At 44.0% G+C, this 21,751-nt stretch overlaps 1 protein-coding gene and 1 pseudogene across 7 annotated transcripts in view; both read left to right on the top strand.

Annotated features, from left to right (window-relative positions):
- The window catches only part of MEI1 (meiotic double-stranded break formation protein 1), a 212,461-nt gene that overhangs the window by 6,452 nt on the left and 184,258 nt on the right, over positions 1–21,751 (top strand). For 5 of the 7 annotated variants that reach the window (XM_085892099.1, XM_085892094.1, XM_085892092.1 and 2 more), the window contains exons 2-4: positions 3,725–3,848; positions 4,930–5,031; positions 6,770–6,820. In XM_085892099.1, coding sequence (XP_085748225.1) covers positions 3,725–3,848; positions 4,930–5,031; positions 6,770–6,820 — 277 coding nt within the window. The remainder of the gene's footprint in view (positions 1–3,724; positions 3,849–4,929; positions 5,032–6,769; positions 6,821–21,751) is intronic. The other 2 variants (XM_085892097.1, XM_085892098.1) reach the window with 1 other exon arrangement.
- LOC147021768 (uncharacterized) lies at positions 11,177–12,516 on the top strand (annotated as a pseudogene).

Raw genomic sequence — 21,751 nt, forward strand, 5'->3', positions numbered from 1 at the left:
TTCTTTTCGGGGTTTTTATATGAGAGATGTGGCGCCGTGTCCTTAAGTAAACCTGTTTAAGTAATTGTACATAATAAATAGACCAACGGTTGTAGTTGTTCTTGTCGTGCTTTTGTTGATTGCATTGCTTTTCTTTGCCTTGCATAAATGCATGCGCGTTTGCCTCGCCTAATTGTATACGTGCATGCCTGCATACGTGCTATAATAATAAATGTCCTTGTGTGAATATTGACCCGTTCGTTGCGTTCTTTCCCTCGATTGAACTGCCATTATTAAGTTCGGGAAATTAGCTGGCTTTTTAAATAGCCAATAGAGTAATCGGATCCGGCGGGGCTTGGCGATATACACCGCTCAGCAAATCGCAAATGGAGCCAGCTGCTTAGCGGCTCGTTTCCAAGCAGGTCCCGTCGAGGTGTAAATCCCCAGAATTTTTGTCTGCGCGCATAATTAGGTAAATCGACAATTCGGCGATCGGACCCTGTCACGCGCAGACAGAATAGCTGGCTGATTTTCGGTGTGATTAAAAACACACCCGTAGCTGGATTTCGGCGTTCCGAAATCTGCGACTACGTTTGCCCGTTTGGTGGGCGAGAGCGGCCGCCATTGGCTAAAAGCGGTCGCCCGCACGCCGACGGGCGGGAAACCACAACAATATAAATGATGCAAATGCATGTAACATTTGCACCCTACACCTTTTGGGTCGTGGTGATGATCATGCATTGTAAATTTATTTTCTCACATTTATTCTTCTCATCTTTACTACCCCTCCTTTCCCCATTTACATCCACAATAAATTGATCCTCTCTTTACCAAACAAATCAAGACAGTGCTCTGACATGACTCAACATGATTTTGTATTCTATTACAATGTGCATGTGCTGTAATTAACTCCGCCACCCAGAAGTAGACAGAGCTTAGTTTTCAACCATGTTTGTCTGTCTGAATCCGTCCATAACTTTTGAGATATCCAACTCACAGACACATCAAACGAAACTTGGTGGACAGGTTTGCAGTATGACGAGGACGAATCAATTCAATTTTGGTGAAGATACAAATCCTGATCCGGGCGCTGGAATGCTTTTATTTTTCAAAGTGATTCTTCACCTTTGACGGGGTCAAAAACGATATATGGCATGATTATCTCAAAAAGTTGTGGACGGATTCAGACGAAAATTGTTTAAAATGTTATTATGAGTTACTACAGTGTTTCGGAAAAAAAGTGGACTATTTGAACACTTTATTGCCGAAAAATTACAAAAGGTAGCAAGGTCAGTGATGCATTGATGGAAAGCATACACTATGCCATTTTAAAATCACTCATTATACTGCTTGTAATTGACATTTTAAATGTGTGCTTTGCCTCTGTTCAAGCAGGCTTTGATCCTGATTCCAAAATTCGCCACAACTCATCTGCAAGTGAGTTGTGGAGTACCATCAGGTAATTTGAATCCGAGTGGTAGCCTGATGGTAGTCTTCCACCTCCTGCTTCAGGACAGCCAGGGTTTGAGGTTTGTTGGCATAAACTTGACCTTTGGCAGCACCCCTAAAATGAACATTTCCAATGGATTCAAATCTGGGCTGAGGGACACCCACTTATGTGTTGTGCCCAGGCTGATGACACAATTTCCAAAGAGCTTGTGGAGCAAGTCGATTGTTTCACCAGTAGTGTGCGGTGGGGCACCGTACTGCATGAACAATGCAAGTCTGAATTGGTTTGGAGACAACGGTAGAGCGAGATCAGCGTGGAATTTTCAGAGGACCTCGTGGTCTGTCAAAGACCAGAAGACCTCGTGGCTCGCCGTTGACTGTCAAAGTCTTACCATTGGTGTCCTTGAACCAATACAGTCCCAGCATACCCCATCTGACATTCGATACGCAGAAGCAAGAGAACTTAGGCCCTTGAGAGACATCTCGGACACCTTCTCAGGAGGCTCAGCACCCCAGAATATGTTGTGATTGTTGATAGCCCCATTCAAATGGAAGTGTGCTTCATCACTTAACCACAAGGAGTTTATCCAATTTGGGTACCTTTCCATTCAGTCACTGAACCAATCACATTGTTACTCAGCTTTCAATGTCATTCAGAGTTAGTTTATGTCTTACAGCTATGATGTACTATAAGGTAGAGCTTGAGTTCAGAAGTGAGAATTCGTCACACAGATGAGGCTGAGATCGCCAGTTCTCGGGAATGCCAACGTTGGTATTTCTTAGGGGACTTTCGATAGCAGAATCTTTCACAACATCAATGTTCCCTTGGTCCTTGGTAACACTTGGTGGGCGGCCGCTGTTGCCTTCATTTTGATTTTTCACGCTTCCTTGTACTTGTGAGTGCTTCACAAATGCTGTTTGCTCCTATTGGAAGGTCCATCACAGGTGTGAACATTGTAATACTGACAGTATCGTCGGCACCTGCACGTAGAATTTTGTCTCAAACCACAAAGTCACGATTTTCACTTTTTGTTTCACCTGTGAACACCATATTTGACTTTGTGTCCCACTGACTACTTGTAAGAAATGGCATACCACCACCACCATAACCTGCAAGAGAGAAGGGTACAGCATTAGAAATGACAAAATATCAGGCTGCTCAAATAGTCCACTTTTTTTTGAAACATCCTGGTCAAAGGGAGTTGTAGGGAAAGGGTGAGAATGAAATTTTGAGTGTTAAAAGGGAGAAGGGTGATGTAGAACGAGTAAATGGTGGAGTAATGGTGAAAAATGAGAGGAAATAAGTGAGGGTGTTTTTGTCTTTAAAATGTATTTTATGAATTTCTGAAGGGATACGTGAGTGATAGATGAGATTGAGAGGAGGAAGCAAAGGAGAGAAAGAAGTGAGAAGTGTGTCAGGCTTGACTCACCAGCACGGTAGCCAACGCCGAGCTAAACACAAATTTAAAATTGATACAACAGGACCAGGTAAAAATGGACAAGGAGACGTGAACAGATCTTCAATCCAATCTTCAAAATTTCTTCGGATTCTGATAATATGGAACAATATCTAAATTTGGTCAGGCCGGTTTTTTTTTTAATTCGTCCTGGTTATCGAGTCACGTGTCTTCAAAGTTGGAAAAATCGTCGATGTGATACGGTCAAAAAAATTTCGCCCGATCTTGATGAAACTTGGTATGTTGGTAAGGGTCGATGAGTGATGCATGACGGTATGACTTTACATGATTGAAGGTCAAGGTGAAGGTCACCGATGCTGTAAACTTGTGAAATCATACATTGTCAAAATATCATCCGCCATTAATGACTCAGAAATGCGGTTTGATTTCTGAGGTCCGGTTTCTATCCTTTTGAAGACGCATTGATCATAAATGTTCCAAATCAACTATTTTCAAAATCTATCTCCGGATAACTCAAAAATGTAGTTTGATTTTTGAGGTTTTCTATTATTTTTACTCCCGGGCTTTCGTCTGTACGTTGAACCAAAAGACAAGACGACATCGAAGCCATTCTAAGCCGATCAGAGATCCACATCTACAGAGCTTCAGAGATGACCGTCACCCCCAACCGGGGGTAATTTTTATTTTCAAGTTCTCTACCTTAAAAATTGCTTACTTTTCAAAATTTTATTTAAATTTTTCGAAATCGAAACGGTCCAAAAAGAAATTTTGCATTGCTGTCGTCCAAACAACCCCTCCTGACTATCCACCCAATCCCTGTGTGTAATACGTCTGATTTCCCACAGATTAATGTTTTGTGGTTTCTGAAATTGTTGCAGATTGTTAGGAAGAATCATCTTCTTTTGAGGATTAAAGAAGCCCTTTCAAGTCACCATGAAGCTGCCGTTTCCATGTTATCATTGGACAAGTCAGTTGTGACTGTTTTTGCAGACACACTGTCAGGTAAATGTAGTCCAAGCAGAATACATCATGTTTAAATGGGATTCTTGCTAAGTTGACAGTGTTATTTTCCCCATGCTTTTAAAAAGAAAAGGGAGGAGATGTTGTAATCGGCTCCGTCTGTCTGTCTATCTGTCACGCTATCTCAAACGGTTGTGCAGAAATTCACCAAACTTGGAAGTTATGATCACCACATGACAAGGATGTGCATGTGAGAGCAGTATAATTTTTATCCCCACCCCTGAGGTGGGGTCAAAAAGTCAAATACCAAAAAATGCAATTACGGGAACATTTTTGAAATGAAACTTGTTATATGCAATCAACAAATTGGGGGATGTATTACACATGTATCAATTTTTGGGGATTTGACCCCTGGTTCATGCCCCAGGGGGTGGGGATTTAGGGGCATGGGTCAAAACATGATATTTTTAAACTCAAAATTTGATATTGGTTCATTCCTGATGGAATGTTTTTGCCATTTTTCAACTTTATTTTAGGTGGGAAGCGTTGGGATTTGTGATGGCACTCCATCGACTTTACTCTTGATTTTTTTAGAGGGTGAAGTGGGTGTTTTTTTTTTTTTTTTTTTTTTTTTTTTTTTTGTTCGAGGGTGTAGTGGGTGTGAGTATATCCCTAAAATAATGCATCAAAGTCTTAAATCAGGTCATGTCGGTCAGGTATTAGAGCTTGCACTGAAGCAGCACATCACCATGTCCACTTTCCACCATGTCCACTCCAGGGGCCTCAATCTGGCCATCACCCAGGCAGTTGCCTGGCCCATCCCCATCTTGAGATGCCAATCATTGATTACGTATGAGGGGTGAGGGGAAGAGCTTAATATGAATGAAATAAAGAGTGTTGTGGTTATGGCTCCAAGGTGCTGAAGGTTCTTTGGTATAACGGCAGTTATTTCTTAAGTATGTGTTCACTTGAGCATATCATATTACTTGTCAATACATATGTGTTGTGTATGTAATAGATGGATGGTCTTCCCTTCCATAATGTGTTTCTAATCCCCTACAATCCATCGTGTTGCATGTTTCCTTCCTTCATCAGTCTTGCTTCTCATTCTTCCTTCTCCCAGGAGAACCAACTCAAACCAGCTGTAACTTGACACCAGAACACCAAGTGGAATCTAAAAGGGGATCAAGATCATTTCATGCCCCTAAAGCCGAGAGCCAATCAGGTGTGGGTGTAACAAATACTTACCTCCCAATAATGTCATCAAGCGGAGGGAAAGCACCAAGGGGACCTCGCGTGTAAGGGCCAAGAGCAAGAAGGCAACAACAACTAAGGGCCAATAGTAACAGCATGTAAGGGCGAATAGCAAGAAGGCAAGCAAATGAGCTGCCGGCTCGGTATGCAAATATTCAGATCGGGAGCGACAATAGGCAGTCGCACACCAGGGGATGGATGATAAAAGCCCAATAATCTCACGCTATCATCTCTTGGTTGGGTCTCCTAGTGGCTTTTGTCATCTTGCTGGTGGCTCGCAGCGGTTCTCTGCGGCTTGGTGTGCGGTTCCTGGGAGACTGCACGGGTTGCTGCGCTGGCAGCAGTATGGACGTTCCGGTGTACTTTGCGGTTTCTGCTCTGGGTCATGCCATGAGGGGCACAGCTAGTCTGGACAAGGGAGGAGAGTAGCGGAGCAGCCATTTACATCCGTGCACTGGGGGGGGGGGGGCATCGGTGTGAACTTTGCGATTGCCGATGTTTGGTACTACTCTGGAACATCAACGAATAAAGAACAGACTGCAAGGGTACCACCATTCATCATGGTTGTGAGAAACACTCCATGCCCTCCAGGAGCCACAGGCTTGCAGGTCGTGCAACTTCCAAGAGGGATGCACCATGCTCTCCAGAGTCCATCACACCATGTTATGGGGTTGTCTTGTCTTACCCCCAATTGTGTCTCTACCTTTATCTCTCTGTCGGACAAATGCGGGCCCGAATTAGATTGCCAAGTTGACTATATATCCAATCATTGTGTGGGTCACGAATGGCACATAGTGGGTCACAGAGATTATTGTTTGCCTCTTGTTTGTACATGTATGTTTTTCTTGAATACATGTACAAGATTGATTTGGTCTCCTGGCTAATCCTGCTTGCTCATGATATTTTATTTCTTAGTAGCGGCTCGAGGGGATGGAGGTATCTGTTTAAGATAGAGATTGGCATGTATATAAGATCACAGTCACATGACTTGGTGAACTCAGCGAAAGATATGATCTGTCACATGATTGCCGTGATTGCTCACCAAGTCACGTGACTGTACCGGCACAGTACTCGCTTGTACCAAAGATCTCAATCTGTATGGTAGCACAGCACTGGATGCGGGATCCGGCAGGAGGTTTCTGAGGTGAGGGACTGCCGTGGTTGCTTTGCGACTCACCAAGTTTGGACCAGAGTTATCCGGACCAACCGGGTTACCGTAACAATATGTAACGAAAAGGAGAAAGAATAGGTTAGTTTATATATTTGTTTGTTTTTGTTTTGCCTTTTAAACTAGTTCAGTCACTGCCCCTACTTTTGTTTCTTTTTTTTTCTGGTAGATTCTTTCAGTGTGTGTTGTAATTATAAATTCAGGAATGTTTTCTTCTGTTTATATTGACAACTATTATCAAGAAGCCTTCTTTGATAAATTTTTGTTTTTTTTGTTTGTATTCAAAGTTCACGGTTGACCTTGTGTATGTATCACATGCAGCACAAAGACGATAGGGGATGTGTGTACTTTTAGCATAAATTATATTGATGCTAACAGATGATGGACAAATCAACCCAGTACCGTACTGTATATTGGATTTGAACCTGGGATCCTCGCTGCATGAACTATCGGTTCAGAAGGAATGCTAAACGAGTCAATATTGGGAGAAAAATCATTCACTTGAGATAACATCTTTATAATAACTCTCATTTATTTGCAGGCATGTTGGAAAATGTCAGCAGTTCACCAATGTGGGATGGAATTGTTGAGGGTAAGTTTTAACAAAGGGTAGTCATCATTGTCATCATTGGGTAGACTTCACATCATATGCTTGCCAGGAACAAAAAAAAAATCAAAACAAGTGTGCATGCTGATATCTGTGTTGCATAATTATTTTTTCTTTAAACCTTCACAACTGTACATATTGTTGTGGCTATGGCTCTAAACTAAGGGATAAGGACATCGTAATGGACGCATACAACAGGTACGAAGAACGAATGTAACGTGTGAGATAGGGTGATGTAATAGCCACTGGAGAAGATGTGGTTAAACCCGTAATTAATTTATATACCGTATACGCCTTTAAATCTCTATTTAAATTGAATTATAGACTTGAAGATTGTATAAGCACAAATTGCCTTCATCATACTTCTAGAAACCATGCAATATATATATATATATATATATATATATATATATATATATATATATATATATATATATATATATATATATATATATATATATATATATATATATATATATATATATATATATATATATATATATATATATATATATATATAGCAAGACAGTGCGTGGCAAGTGGGTGTGTGCATATGGAGTGAAGAAGAGCCAACCAAAATAGAGCAGTGGCGAATTGGCACCCCCCCCCCTCGGTAGAACAAATCGTACCATGTTTTTTTTTAAGGTTATTATAGTGGGGTGCCTGGACACTCAGTCATTTCAAATTGATGCAAAAGTTTCAGTTTTATTGCTAAATCGAAGGTAAGGGTCTATAGAACGATTTTGGTTTGAGTGTCAAGCACTGCGATAATTGGGGGTGGAGGGAGTAGTGGGGGGGGGGCATTTTTCAATAAAACCGCATTTAAAATTAGACTTTAAAAAACCTCATTGTATTAGAATGCTGACAGACGTTTGGCATTGGTTCTATAATAAGAAAAAAATGATAAAATGCTTAAAAACATATTTTCCCCGAAATTAGTTAAAAAGTGGGGAGGGTAAAGGGTGAGGGGGGGGGGCGGTAATAACTCACAGCTCATACCACTCCAGTCCGAAAAAATCTATTGTATTTTTATTGCTGTTTTTTCCAGAATATTTTCTGAGATGGCAGGGACAACGAGTTGGCCTTTGTGCATGCTATGCCAAAAGCAAACAAAGGAAGAGCTTGTTTGCCCTCTTGCAAATCCTGTGGCTAGTCGTAAAGAGGGAGCCTACACAGAAATCACCAGCCTTGTAAGTCAATTCAGAGCAATTGGTGCTGCTCCACACCCAGACGTAGAAATTACAGATGCAGAGTCCATGCACAAGAATCGTGCATCCTGGCACAAATCCTGTCGTCAGCTTTACAGGACATCTGCACTTGACCATGCAAAAAAGCGTCATTATGAAGGCCTGCCTCCAGCAAGAAAAAGATCCCTACGGACCAGCACAGTGGTAAATCGTACTCTGTGTCTTCTGTGGTGATGAAACAAATGCAACAGACCATTCTTTCCAGAAGGTCGAACTCACCCCACAGATACACAACAAGGCAGTTGCACTGGGAGAAGACCATGTCGTGGCACTCATGGCAGAAGGTGATCCGGTAGCCATTGAAGCAAAGTATCACAGGAATTGCTACACACAGTTCAACCACCGTTACGTTGCACTTTGAAAACAAGACACTGTTTGTGAAAACCTTGAAGCCACAACAGAAAATGAATTGCTCCAATTCATAAAGGAAGAATTCTCTGGAGGTCACAGATTCTTTGCATTGCAAGATCTGACAAATATGATGACAGAGAGATTGGAACTACATGGAATCCAGAAAGCTGTGAACCGGACACGCCTAAAGGCCCGGTCACACCTTGACGTTTTAGCCAACGTATGCCGATTTTTGAATTTTTTTTCTAAAACGCTGGCACACGTTGAATACGTTATGGGTAAGTTTTGATAACATTGAGAGCATGCTGAAAAACACTGCCATACGTCGTTGTACGCTGGCTTTAAACGTTGTACTTTTCGGTTGTCCTCAAATTTTTTCATGCTTGAAATTTCACGACGTATGCCGGCGTATGACTCACACGTTCCACTACGCTGGCCACAAGTTGTATGCACGGTCTGCGATCGTTGACAGACGTCAATACATGCTACTTGTAAGTTAATCATAAGTTGAGACACGCCGAGGTAATGTTTAGCGTACCCGAAACTTATTTCTAACCTATGATTAACGTGTTGTTGGCACGTTACGCGATCGTTGCCACACATCGACAGACGTTACTTTTAAGTTACTCATAGGCTGAAAGACGTCGGTATAATGGATCGTCCTTGCGTCAGCGTCCACGGCCACGGCCAGGACACTTATTTGCAGCATTCTTCAAACTTTTCTTCGGCATGACGAGGATGTTCACACTTCGATGTCTAGCTTGGCTATGATTCCAATTGTCCATCGGCAGCGTCTATTTAAAATAGTCGAGTTTGAGCGTTTTAACACGTTCAGAAGAAACGCTTCAAATTTCAAAACCTCAGCGTCAAAAAACAAAGGCGAGTGACAGCAATTTAAATCGTTCATTGCAAACAATGAAAATGGCTGAGTGGTACCGTTTAAAAGTCGTTGAGTGTAAAAAAAAATCCAATTGTTGAGCGCAAGCGTCTACTTTCAATAGTGGGGTTTGAGCGATTTAGCACGTTCAATAGAAACGATTAAAATTTCCGAGCGCCAGCGTCAAAAACAAAGGCGAGTCACAGCAATTTAAATCGTTCATTGTAAACAATGAAAATAGTTGAGTGGTACCGTTTAAAAGTCGTTGAGTGTAAAAAAAATCCAATTGTTGAGCGCAAGCGTCTACTTTCAATCGTGGAGATGCAGCCATTTAAATCGTTGAGTGGCAGCCTATGAACCTACCCGTGGACACGCGGACGCAAGGACGATCCATCATAACCCACACCCTCCCCCTCACACTCACCTACTACTGCCAACATGAACAAACTAATACTAATACTAATACTAATACTAATACTAATACTAATACTGATACTGCTGACATGGACATCGACTCAAAAAGGAACTCGAAAACACTGTTGGGTTCCCCTTTTATGAACACCATTTTTATATACCAATTCCCAAAACTGCTGGGAACACGTCTTTATATGGCAGTTGTAACCTAGAAACACGTTCATTTTTTTTTTTGTCGACCGGAATACGTCATTGGAATACGTCTACATACGTCGATGTGTGTTGGGACTACGTAAAGAATTGGTTCAAAGCATGTCAAACACAAGTTAAAAATAAGTTTCGCGTAAAAAAGACATTACCGCGACGTGTTTCGACTTATGAGTAGCTTATAAGTAGCGTTTGTGGACGTGTGTAAGCGTCCACATATCGTGTGTAAAACTTATCCCCATCGCATGCGGAATGTGTGTCATACGCCGAGTACGTCGTAAAATTTTGAACATGTTTAAAATTTCTTGACGTACTCTACTTACTACGACGTATGATAGCATACTTTAGCATTCTACTCACGTATACCAAACTTACTCATACCGTATTTGACGTGCCCCAACGTTTTAGACACATTTTTCTTAGGTCGGCATACGCTGGCAAGATCGCCAAGGTGTGACCGCGATGTTGACACTTCCATTTCTACGGCAGTTATGATTCGAATCGTTGTGCGTCAGCCTTTTAATAGGCTACGTCACGACATCGTCGGCGATGCGTGCAACGCGCTATGCCGAAGTTAGACTATCGTTGGGCATCGGTTGTGTAGGCCGACAACAGGTCAGCATTCGTTGGTATAAGTTATCTATAACACAACGAAACGTTCTGTGTCCATTACTAATATGTTGTGCATACGACCAACTCGTTATGAATACGTCCGAATCTTTAAAAAAAAACATCAAAAGTTCAACGTCAGCCAGCGTTTTACATACATTTTAATACGTTGCCATCGCTGGCTAAAACGCCAAGGTGTGACCGGGCCTTTAAAGAAACAGTTCTTGAACACTTCCCAAATTTGACGGAAGAGAAGGGTGTACGAAATCGAGTTTTCCTTGTTTGTTCGAAAACGGCTAGAAAGATCATTTCAGATGCAACTCAAACACCAGATGAGGAAGCACGTACACTACTAATGTTTTGTTTTGGATCATGACACACCATTCAAGTTTGAAGGTTTATTTCCCAATGTTTGCGAACAATCATCTGTTCCACAGCGTATGAAGTATTTCTTCCACCAACTCCTCGAAGGACCCAAATCATCACCCGAACAAGAGAATTCCAGGAAGATCCTCTCTGAGTGAAGTTGCTATGCTAAATAGGACTTCTCTTTCTGTGAACTTGAGTTGCGAGCCTCCCCTTGCAGCATTCCTGGCCCTCAAATTGCATTCCCAAACAAGAAGTAAGAAGCTTGGAGAACTACTACACAAATATGCTTTGAGCATGTCATATAAGAAAGTCCTCACCACTAAATTTAGCTTTGCACAGGCTGTTGAAGATCAAACAAGGAATAACAGTGATATAGTCTGTCCTACAAACTTGCATCAGCACATTTTCACAGTTGCAGCCCTGGATAACTTGGATCACAATCCTACATCATGCACTGCCAGCTCTTCCTTCCATGGAACTGGGATTTCAATTTTTCAGTTCCCTTTATCACAGCATCCTGGGTTACATCAGGCATGTCTACGAATCACCTCTTACAAAACAGCAACAGGCAGCAGTGGACCCATCCTGCCCCGTTCATATACGTTTGTACCATCTATGGGTAGGAATCTTGTCACCCAAACTCTGGTAAAGGATGTGCATCCAGTAGTAACGAGTACATTCGACGAGGAGAAACAGATGTTGTGGTAATCCTTCTGAGCAATTTCCATCACATCAAGGCTCTGAATCCTGCCGCAGAAATCTGGATCTCCTTCAAAGCCAGAAAGACAACAAGAATGATCTCCCTGAGCACCATCGCCACAAACCTGGGTACGACAACGTGCAAAGCCATGGCCCTCTTTCACGCATTCACGAGATCAGACAGCACGTCTTCCTTTAAGTTCAAGGGTAAGAGATACTGCTCCAAGGTGATGCAGGAAGTACCGTCCCTCATGGATGAATTCGCGACTATTGTCGACACTCCATTCCAAACATTGCCAAGAATGAAAGAAGTAGCAACGAACTTTGTCTGTAGGCTCTACTCCAATGATCCAAACGAGGGTAACTATGTTGACCTCCTCCGAATGAGGTTGTTCTCACAGAAGACAAGGGACGTGGAGAGAATTCCCCCAACAAGTGATGCTTTGGGTCAACATATTAAAAGAAGTGTCTTCCAAGCTAGCATCTGGACAACAGCACACATGTCAATGATGGCTGTCAACAACCCCACTAACCATGGATGGAGGGAAGAGGATGGCAAGCTACTTCCCATTTGAATCTCGCTGCCCCTCGCCAAGGATGTATTTCATCTGGATGTGAAGTGCACTTGTACAAGTGCCTGCTCTCGGTGCAAGTGCACGAGGGCAAAGTTGAAGTGCACATGTCTTTGCAAGTGTCAATGCGAGAAGTAATTGGCCAACAATTGGCCGACTGGTGTGTGTATATAACTGATTTATTTGCAACTTTCATATTACTTTGTTCAGGGAGTTATTCAAGCAATTGTCAGAACAGTTATGTGTACCCACAACCACATTGTAGAACAGTCATAAGATGTTTACAAATTCCACTTTTCCATTGAGTCGAAGCAGAATTGTCATGTTATTAAAACAGATTTTACTTTAGTAAGTTGGCTCTATTTTTGTGGGTATGCATCAACACCGGCAAAATGACTGTGTCGGGCAATCTACTTGAAATATAAGTTGCTTCTCTTGATTCTGAGTCCATAAGTACCCCATATGTTCAGATCGACTCATTGAATCAAAAGTTAAAGCAATTAATATATTTCGCATAGGCCACGGAGAAGGGTCGGGTTATGACCCCAGCCCCAAATACCCATTTTTGATGTGACAGCTTGACACTCGAACTAAAATTGTTCTATTTAACCTTACTGTCAAATTGGTACCAAAAACAAAACTTTTGCATCAATTTGAAATGAAAAGAAATACTTACCCATGCACGGCCCGCCACTATTATGTGGGATCAGCGAAAAGTGATGGTGTAATTGCCAGAATTGGTGGCAGCTATGTTTTTAAGGATGGTTTCCATGGGAACCCCCAAAAAATCTGCGTTCACATAATTAACATAAATGACCACAGATAGAGATTTGTTAATTTTCAAGATAGAGAAGAAACCTTGGCATCAAAATGATCAGCATGAAAGGGGTCACCCGTTTTGACATCACATATGCTAATTAACTCATTTGCATATTTATTATTTGATGGAATTTGAATTTTTCTGTGATAATAGAGTTATACCGGACATAACAAATCTCCCCAGAGGAGCCAAATCGTCATCATAACAACAAATATTGCATTTTTGGATATATATATATATATATATATATATATATATATATATATATATATATATATATATATATATATATATATATATTCCAAAAACAATTTTTGAGCTTGAATAAAAAAAAGTCAAAACTCCCATTGCAGCTGGATTTCTATGGTGACTATTAAAATCATCACCATAATCCACAATCCAATTGAATGAAATGCATGTAACTTCCAAGGTATTTGAGATAGAAAGGTGAAATTGCTCTCACAATGATCAGTGTGAGAAAAGTAATACATAAAGTCAGATGTGGAATTTTCAAAAGGGATGTACTCCGATGACATATCCGGTCAGGTCAGGTATAGGAGCATGCTCCGGAGCAGCACGTCACTGCATCCACTTTCCGACGGTACTGCAGGTGCCACCGTCTGGCCATCTCCCAGGCAGATACCTGGCCTATCCCTATCTCCTTGAAATGCTGATCAGCCTGCTGCAACCACGAGGCACGTGGTCGGCCCATTGGCCTCCTCCACTCATGAAGCTCCCTCGCTGAGAGAATCTTGTGAGCAGGATCAGCGTCAGGAAAATGAGCCCACGGGTCCATACAGCTGCAGCTGACGCTCAGACTATACAGGTAACAAATGTCATCTGAGTCTCTCTCACCAACCGCTCATTGAACACAAAGTCCGACCAGCGATAGCCAAGGATTCTCCGAAGAGAGTTAAGTCTCCATCTCAGATCCCTGGTCAGAGTCCAAGTGTCACATCCAAGAAGCATGATTGGAAGCACCTAGGACCTGAAGACTCAGACTTTCGTCCTCCTGCATCGGTACTGACAGCGTCACACCCCATGATCCAGTGAATCACGACTCCCCAGGCCCGAAAAAGATGGATATTGACCTCTGGTTCACAGCCAGCGGAGAATTGAATTTCACTGCCAAGGCAAGTGAATCTCTCCGTGACCTCAATATCCTCACCACAAACAGGTACAGACAAGTCAGCAGCGTGCAAGATCTCATTGAAATCCTGTATCTTATTTTTGACCCAGGAATCCTGTAATCCCAGCAGCTCTGACTCCTTATTCAGCACCTTGAGGGCCCCCAACAGGATATCCAGAGTCTCTGCAAAGATGACTGCATTGTCTGCAAAATCAAGGTCAGAGATCTTGACACTCCCAAACGATGCACCGCAGCTTGATCTCTCCGACATCCTCCCAGAATCCAGTTCACACAAGTGCTGAAAACTCAGAATCCAGTTCACACAAGTGCTGAAAACTGTGGTGGCCAGTACAAAACTGTGGTGGCCAGTACTCTTCTCCTTCTCCTTCTCCTCCTCCTCCTCCTCCTCCTCCTCCTCCTCCTTCTCCTTCTCCTCCTCCTCCTCCTCCTCCTCCTCCTCCTCCTCCTCCTCCTCCTCCTCCTCCCGTTAGGGGTCGCCACAGCAGATCATCCGTATGATCCGCATAGTGATTTGGTACATGTTTTATGCCGGATGCCCTTCCTGACGCAACCCTGGTCGCCTCTTACAACACAGGGATATGGTACACCTATTTTAACCGGGATATACACCGGCCCAGTACACTGGTACTCAGTTCGCCGACCTCAGAAGGATGACAGGCTGAGTCAACCCCCTGGTGTATTAATGCAGTGGCCCAACGTGGCTTGAACTCAGGACCTTTTGGATCCCAAGCCACTGCCCTAACCACTGCGCCAACATCAGGATATGTGGTGGCCAGTACACACCCCTGACAAACTCCAGTAACAACTGTAAATAAATCAGGGATGTACACACCCCTGACAAACTCCAGTAACAACTGCAAATAAATCAGGGATGTAACCACCATACCTCACAGCACTCTCAGGACCAGAATACAGTTCAGACATCAGATTGATCAGTTTTGGTGGCACCCCACGAAGATCGAGAAACCTCCAAAGGGCATCGCGATTCTCTGAATCAACCGCTTTGCAGTGATCAAGAGATGCTGTGAACAGCCCCTGCAAAAAGTCTCGTATGTTTGTTGAGGATCCGAAGAGCAAGGATATGGTCAATCATTTACCTCTTTGGTGTAAAGCTTGACTGTTTTAGGTGCTGGTGCTCAAGCAGATGGTGGTGAACCCTATTAAGAATTATCCAAGCAAAGACCTTGCCCGGCAATGAGAGCAGCATCACTCCTCGGTAGTTGTTGCAATCCTGGTGATCACCCTTCCCTTTCTAGAGAGGGACAACAAGGTCCCTCTTCCAGTCAGTTGGGATGATGCCTGTGTTCCAGGCAGAGCACAGAACTGCATGCAACGACATGAGTACAGCATTTCCACCAGCCTTGATAAGATCAGCATGGATGCCACAGATCCCAGGAGCTTTACCCCCTTTCAACTGGTTCACTGCAGCCTGTGTTTCCACAAATGATGGTGGTTCACTGTTGATTGGAGGATCAGCAATCGGAATAGTAACACCCCTGACATCCAACTCAACAGCTAGTGAGTCGGCCTGGTACTTCCACTCAAAGTAACTGGCTCAGTGGGCCTTCACTTCGGACTCCTCTATCAAGAGCCCACCACGCTCCACTCTAACAGCAGTACATCGCGGGACGGGCTTGGAGGAATGCAATGCATGAATTCCCCTGTAAGCAGGACGAGAGGCACTTTATGACAGGTGGTGCTCTACCTCCTCACAGATTCCTCGCACATAGGCCTCCTTGTCCACCCTCGGTGCACTTACAGTTTTACACCTCAACTCCCTGGACAGCTCAGCTCTGCCATTAAGCCTTACCCTGCGACTCTGCTCAATGTTATCCAGTATCCCTTGAGTGAAAATTCTTCTTCACCCTCCACAAGTCATCCACCAGCAACATCAAGGATGGTAGTCTTGAAGGCACTCAACAACTCTTCAGGATTCCCCAAAGCACCAAGATCCCCCAAATCCCTACTCAGCCTGTTCACAAACTTCAGCTACCCTCTCATCCTTGAGCTTGCCAACATCCAGCCTCGGCTGGGATGGTGCTGTTCTTCTGGATTTTAGCTGCAACTTCAGAGTTGCTACCATCAGCTTGTGGTCGGTATTGAGGAACTAAGCACTCCGGTAAACCCTGCAGTTCTGAATCATCCTCCAGCAACCATCAATGAGCACATGGTCAGTCTCCTTTGCCACATCACCAGCTTTGGAATACCAAGTCCTGCGATGAGCCTGTGGGTGCTGAAACCATGAACCAGCCACCCTAAGTCCATGACTTCTTGCAAAGTCAAGGATCTTAGTGCTGTTCTGGTTCACAGTTCCAGATCCATGGGGACCAACACATGTCTCATAACCATCCCTATCAGTGCCCGTCTGCATTGAAATCCCCCAAGATTAGAAGAGTTTCTTGCCTGGAGCACTGATCAACCACAGACTCGAGCGCGGCATAGAATGCGTCCTTCACAGTGAGATCACTCGCCTCAGTCGAAGCATATACAGAGACCATATACTGCCTTGGTGTTGTGTACCACTCACAAATTGCCTGACGAATGTTCCTGCTGCGAGAGAGCGGCTTGGTGTCATTTTGCACGCATCTACCTGTGCAAATAGAAGCACCTCGATTCCCAGTTCCACAAAGACCATCTCTGGGCCAAGCGAAGTGCAAGAATAAAGGGAGGATTTGCTTTTCTTTTCTTTTGTTTCCCCTTCTTCGTATTTAAGTCTGTGTGTAGAGGGGCCTCGACTTGGACTTTAATTTATCTCACTATTATTGTTATATTCTGATTATTGTCCTTGGTAAATATTTGTCTATTTTCATTAAATGTGTTTATTTTAAGTAGTTGTATCCGTGTATTTGTTGTGGGGGTTCAAGTGTAAACCCCCCTGTGCATCCATTCTGTGCTCCCATCCCAACCACCATTGTCCCATGCCCTTCCTGCATGTCTGATAATCTCCGAGGATCTACGTGTCCGCCTCCTAATAAGGAAAAACCACTCGGCCATCCGGGCTGGCATGTTAACTGTCCGTCACCACAAATTGAGTCCGGGGGGGGGGGGATTAACCTTGGCAGCCAGCGCCGTGACAATATATCTTTATATATATATATATATATATATATATATATATATATATATATATATATATATATATATATATATATATATTGCTACGGATTTCAGAATCCGGTCTGATGAATGCATCCACACATCCAGGTCCTTCAACAGTTATTTCCTTAAATGCATGTCCAGATTAGCCACATCCCTATGTTTAGTGGGATTTTAAATGTGGTGCGTTGAGAAGGGTAAAGAATAGATCCCCTCTCTTATGGGAAGCTTTTTTCTTTACGACAACATTTATGCACATATTTCTTTCACGAGTGCCGATGCCCACCTTTTTTTTTCAGCAACGTTTACACACATTTCTTTCACGGACGCCGAGGCCCACCCTTTTTCCAGCAACGTTTTCACACATTTCTTTCACGGACGCCGTGGTCTGCCCTTTTTCTATCGGCGTTTGCACCATAAGGAATAATGAGAGCATGGGTTTTCATGGTAACGGTGCGAAAGTGGGGTAGGGCGAGTGTGAGGGGGGGACTCTGTGCCCACCGAGACGGGCCGGATATATAAAAAGAAGAGGAGGTCTGGGTTGGAAGAAGTGAGGAAGGGAGGAAGCGAGTGAATGAGCGTGTGGGTATCTGACCAGCACCAACAACAAGACAATTTGTCAGTCAGTTCGTCTTTTCCAGTGCTTGAGCAAGCGAGCGGAGAAAAGAGCGAGTGAGCGTGTGAGTGTCTGACCAGCGCCAACAACGAGACAGTTTGTCATTCAGTGGCGTCAGTTCATCCGTTCCAGTGTGGGAGTAAGGCACGGGTTGGTTACAAGGAGTGAGGCACGGGTCAGTCACCAAAGGACCGTGTGGATCACTGGACATCACCAGTTTCGTGAAGTATGAGGAGCTGCCCGTGTCGCAGCACCAGGGTCTAAACCCGCGACGGACGATCTCGCCCCCCCCCCCCAGACGTTGACTGGTGTTCAAGGCTGTTGGCGAGTGGGTGCACGGCAAGGCTGGGTGCTGGCAACGGACAAGACTTGCACACACACATTTCAGGACGTTTTCACTTGACGGATGACTTCTCTCTTGTGAGCGAGACGACTCTTCTCCCTCCCCCCCCCCCCACCAAAATGATCTGCTTGGTACCCTTGTCTGTGTTTAGTTGTAAGTAAGTCAACCCCTGATACGCATCTGCTCTCTGTCTCTTTCCTGTCATTTTGATTGATTTTGCCTGATTAATTATTCAATTTGATTGCTTTGGTATTTATTCACTTATTTACCTCAGGAAATAAAAAGTTCTTTTTATTTATTTATTTTCTTATTGATAAATCATTTGTTGACTTCCAACCTGTCCGTGTTTGGCCTTTCCTTCCATTGGTCGACCATTGTCCGAACCTAGATAGACTGGGAGGTAATTACCACAGATTTGACCAAAAATAGTCGGCATGCACAAGCCGTTAAAACGCTCGGCCGCCCTAATTAAGATCTAATCAAGCTTTGATTGGTGCTTTGCCGAGGGCGCGCTCCCCATTCAGGTAACCATGTGACCTCCAGTTAAAGGGCATAATTAGATGGTGGACACTGGAACTCATGGTTAACTGGGTGGCGTTCGTGGTTCTAAAGCAACCCACCGTACCACAACGTTAATTGCGAGCGGTGGCCCCAGGTCCGGTTCTTCCGAGGACAACCGGGGATTAATCCCCCTGAGTGACAAACTGGCGTCTCGGTATCCGTGGCCATAACAATATATATATATATATATATATATATATATATATATATATATATATATATATATATATATATATATATATATATATATATGCCTGGTGTTGGCGCAGTGGTTAGGGCAGCAGCTTAGGATCCAAAAGGTCCTGAGTTCAAGCCCCGTTGGGCCACTGAATTAATACACCAGGGGGTTGACTCAGCCTGTCATCCTTCCGAGGTCGGCGAAATGAGTACCAGTATACTGGGCCGGTGTATACCCTGGTTAAAATAGGTATACCATATCCCTGTGTCGTAAGAGGCGACCAGGGTTGCGTCAGGAAGGGCATCCGGCGTAAAACATGTGCCAAATCTCTATGCGGATCATACGGATGATCCGCTGTGGCGACCCCTAACCGGAGCAGCCGAAAGAAGAAGAAGATATATATATATATTGTTGCGGGCCGGGGTCCGGTGGCGAGAACGACCACTGGGTGGGGGAAGTTACATTGTCTCCCACCAGACTCCCGGAATTGTAGGCCGTTGCTCACGGATAATTCCGTGACGTGGCGGGTCGCTTCACCGACCGTGGACGCCAATACCGCAACCGCGTGGCGTAGGGTCTTTTTGTCTAGAATCAATTCACCTAATTAACTACGCGGTTTCGACTACTGGGGAACCATGCCCTTGGTATGCCTTGCCCGAACCGGATCACTCTACCAACTATGGTAGAGTACCAACTACCAACTCAGGATCAGATGCAGCCGAGCGGAATTGCCAAGGACGTACCGGCTAGAATGAACTGATTATCGGGGATAAAGACCCGGCTAAACTGAGATCCGAACCATGCTGGACCAATGAAGGAAAAGACAAAAACGAACTGGGAACATTTCTACAATAATTTATTTACACTAAGCGAGGAAAAACATGTGGTACAGGAACAGGTTTATTGGTGTGTTATGCAGGGGACAGAAGAGAGATGTAGTGCGACAATTTTACAGCGACTTACAAAAGAGGACACAGAGCAGACTTGTCGCGAGAATAATACAGGCAAGATTTACAATGATCAAATAACTTATACAGTGCTGCTTATAAGACAGGCGCCACACACTCAGACGCACACCCAGACAAAATAAACCCAGTTGAATGGCAAAGGACTTTTGCAGCCACGGAGGGAGGGAGCTGAGATCGCAGTTCTTTAGGTTCCTGAACGTTCCGAGAGAAGGGACGCTCCGTGGTGCGGCACCCGACAGAGGTCGTGCAGTTCGGCCCACAGCCGCACGTGTGGAGACCGTGTCTGCGAAGGAGCCCGGGTGGAGAGCGCGGAGTCCAAGGTAGAACGGGCAGCAGACAGGACCCAACGAGAGACCCGGTCAAGGTTGGGTGTACTCGGACCAGCACAACAGGCGGGCCGCCGAGGCGAGACATGGGCAGGCACTCCACGATCACGACCTTCCTTCTTCAACCAACAACCAAGGGACCAACTCAACTAATGACCTTCCTTCCTTCCTTTGCAACCAGCCAACGAACCCACCGAACTCTCTTCGCACCAACCAACCAACCCTCCGACTCTCTCAGCACTACTCTGAGGATGGTGTCGTAATTTATCGATCCCCAAGGTCGGGAAGGGGCCTTGGCAAAACTGACATCACCATCCGCCCTGATTGGACAGGGTCTTCATGAAGTTCCGCCCTTTCTGGGTGGGATTTCGGTCAGGCCGGGAAAGCCCGCCCACTCCACGCGTGTTTGAGGAAGGTGGACAGTGGTACAACCAAGATTGAATTGGAACCTTTGGGGAAGCCGAAAAGGAACTGCAGACGTGAAGATTCTGCCTCGGAACAATGAGGCTCCGGAGACGACAGGTAGACAGTGGTACGTTGTTGCCAGCGAACCGAAGGCTGCAAGCGCTATGGTACCGTGGATCATAATGGAGGGGATATAAAGATGTATTAACCAAACTAAAAACCATCGCAACACACTCCTTTTGCCTTTCCACTACACACAAGGAAGGGATCTATCTGCACATATACTTAATGGCATAACTAACTTCAGGACAACTGTATGTTTGTATGCATACGGTTCCTAGAACCGTAACAATATGTATATATTTTTCAAAAAGGCAATGTTTGTTATGAAGACGATTTGGCTCCTCTGGTGAGATAGGTTCTTCTAGGTGTAACTCTTTTCACAGAAAAATTCCATTAATTAATGAATATGCAAATGAAGCAAATGTGATGTCATAAACAGGTGACCCCTTCCATGCTGATCATTTTGAAACCAATTTTGCCTTTCTATCTAAAATAGTATGAAAGTTATATGCATTTCATTTAATTGGATGATAATGATGATTTTTATATACCATAGGAACGCAGCAAGATTGAGGGTTTTTGACCATTTTATTCAAAGTCAAAAATTGTTTTTGGAATCAACATATCGTTGCGGTTCTGCGAAACTGTCACTCCGCAAAGCAATGGCAGACAACATATAATGGTCCTGAGACATTTCTTTAGTATCTGTTTTATATAGCCCTTCCCTTGTGTCTCGTGGGTTTATGGGACAAAATCCGTTGAGGGCTTTTACGCAGGCCTTTATTCCCATTCTTTACTTTTTAAAATCTATTTCACTTACTTTACTACACACACGACCTTTCCTTCATGCAAGCATGCAGGCTATAACAACACAATTTGCATATACACACACTTTCACATTCACACCTTGCTTCATTATCCAACTGATGCTCACCTCAGACCTTCGCCATACTCTAACCCCAATGTTACAAAATTTCTCCATCTACCACAACGCCTTCTTAAATAAACCCCACATCATCGGACCGCAACTCAAGCTCGCCTACAC

Source organism: Eptatretus burgeri, chromosome 8, assembly GCF_056783735.1.
Source record: "Eptatretus burgeri isolate ZD-2024b chromosome 8, Ebu_testis_v1, whole genome shotgun sequence".
Lineage (NCBI taxonomy): Eukaryota > Metazoa > Chordata > Myxini > Myxiniformes > Myxinidae > Eptatretus > Eptatretus burgeri.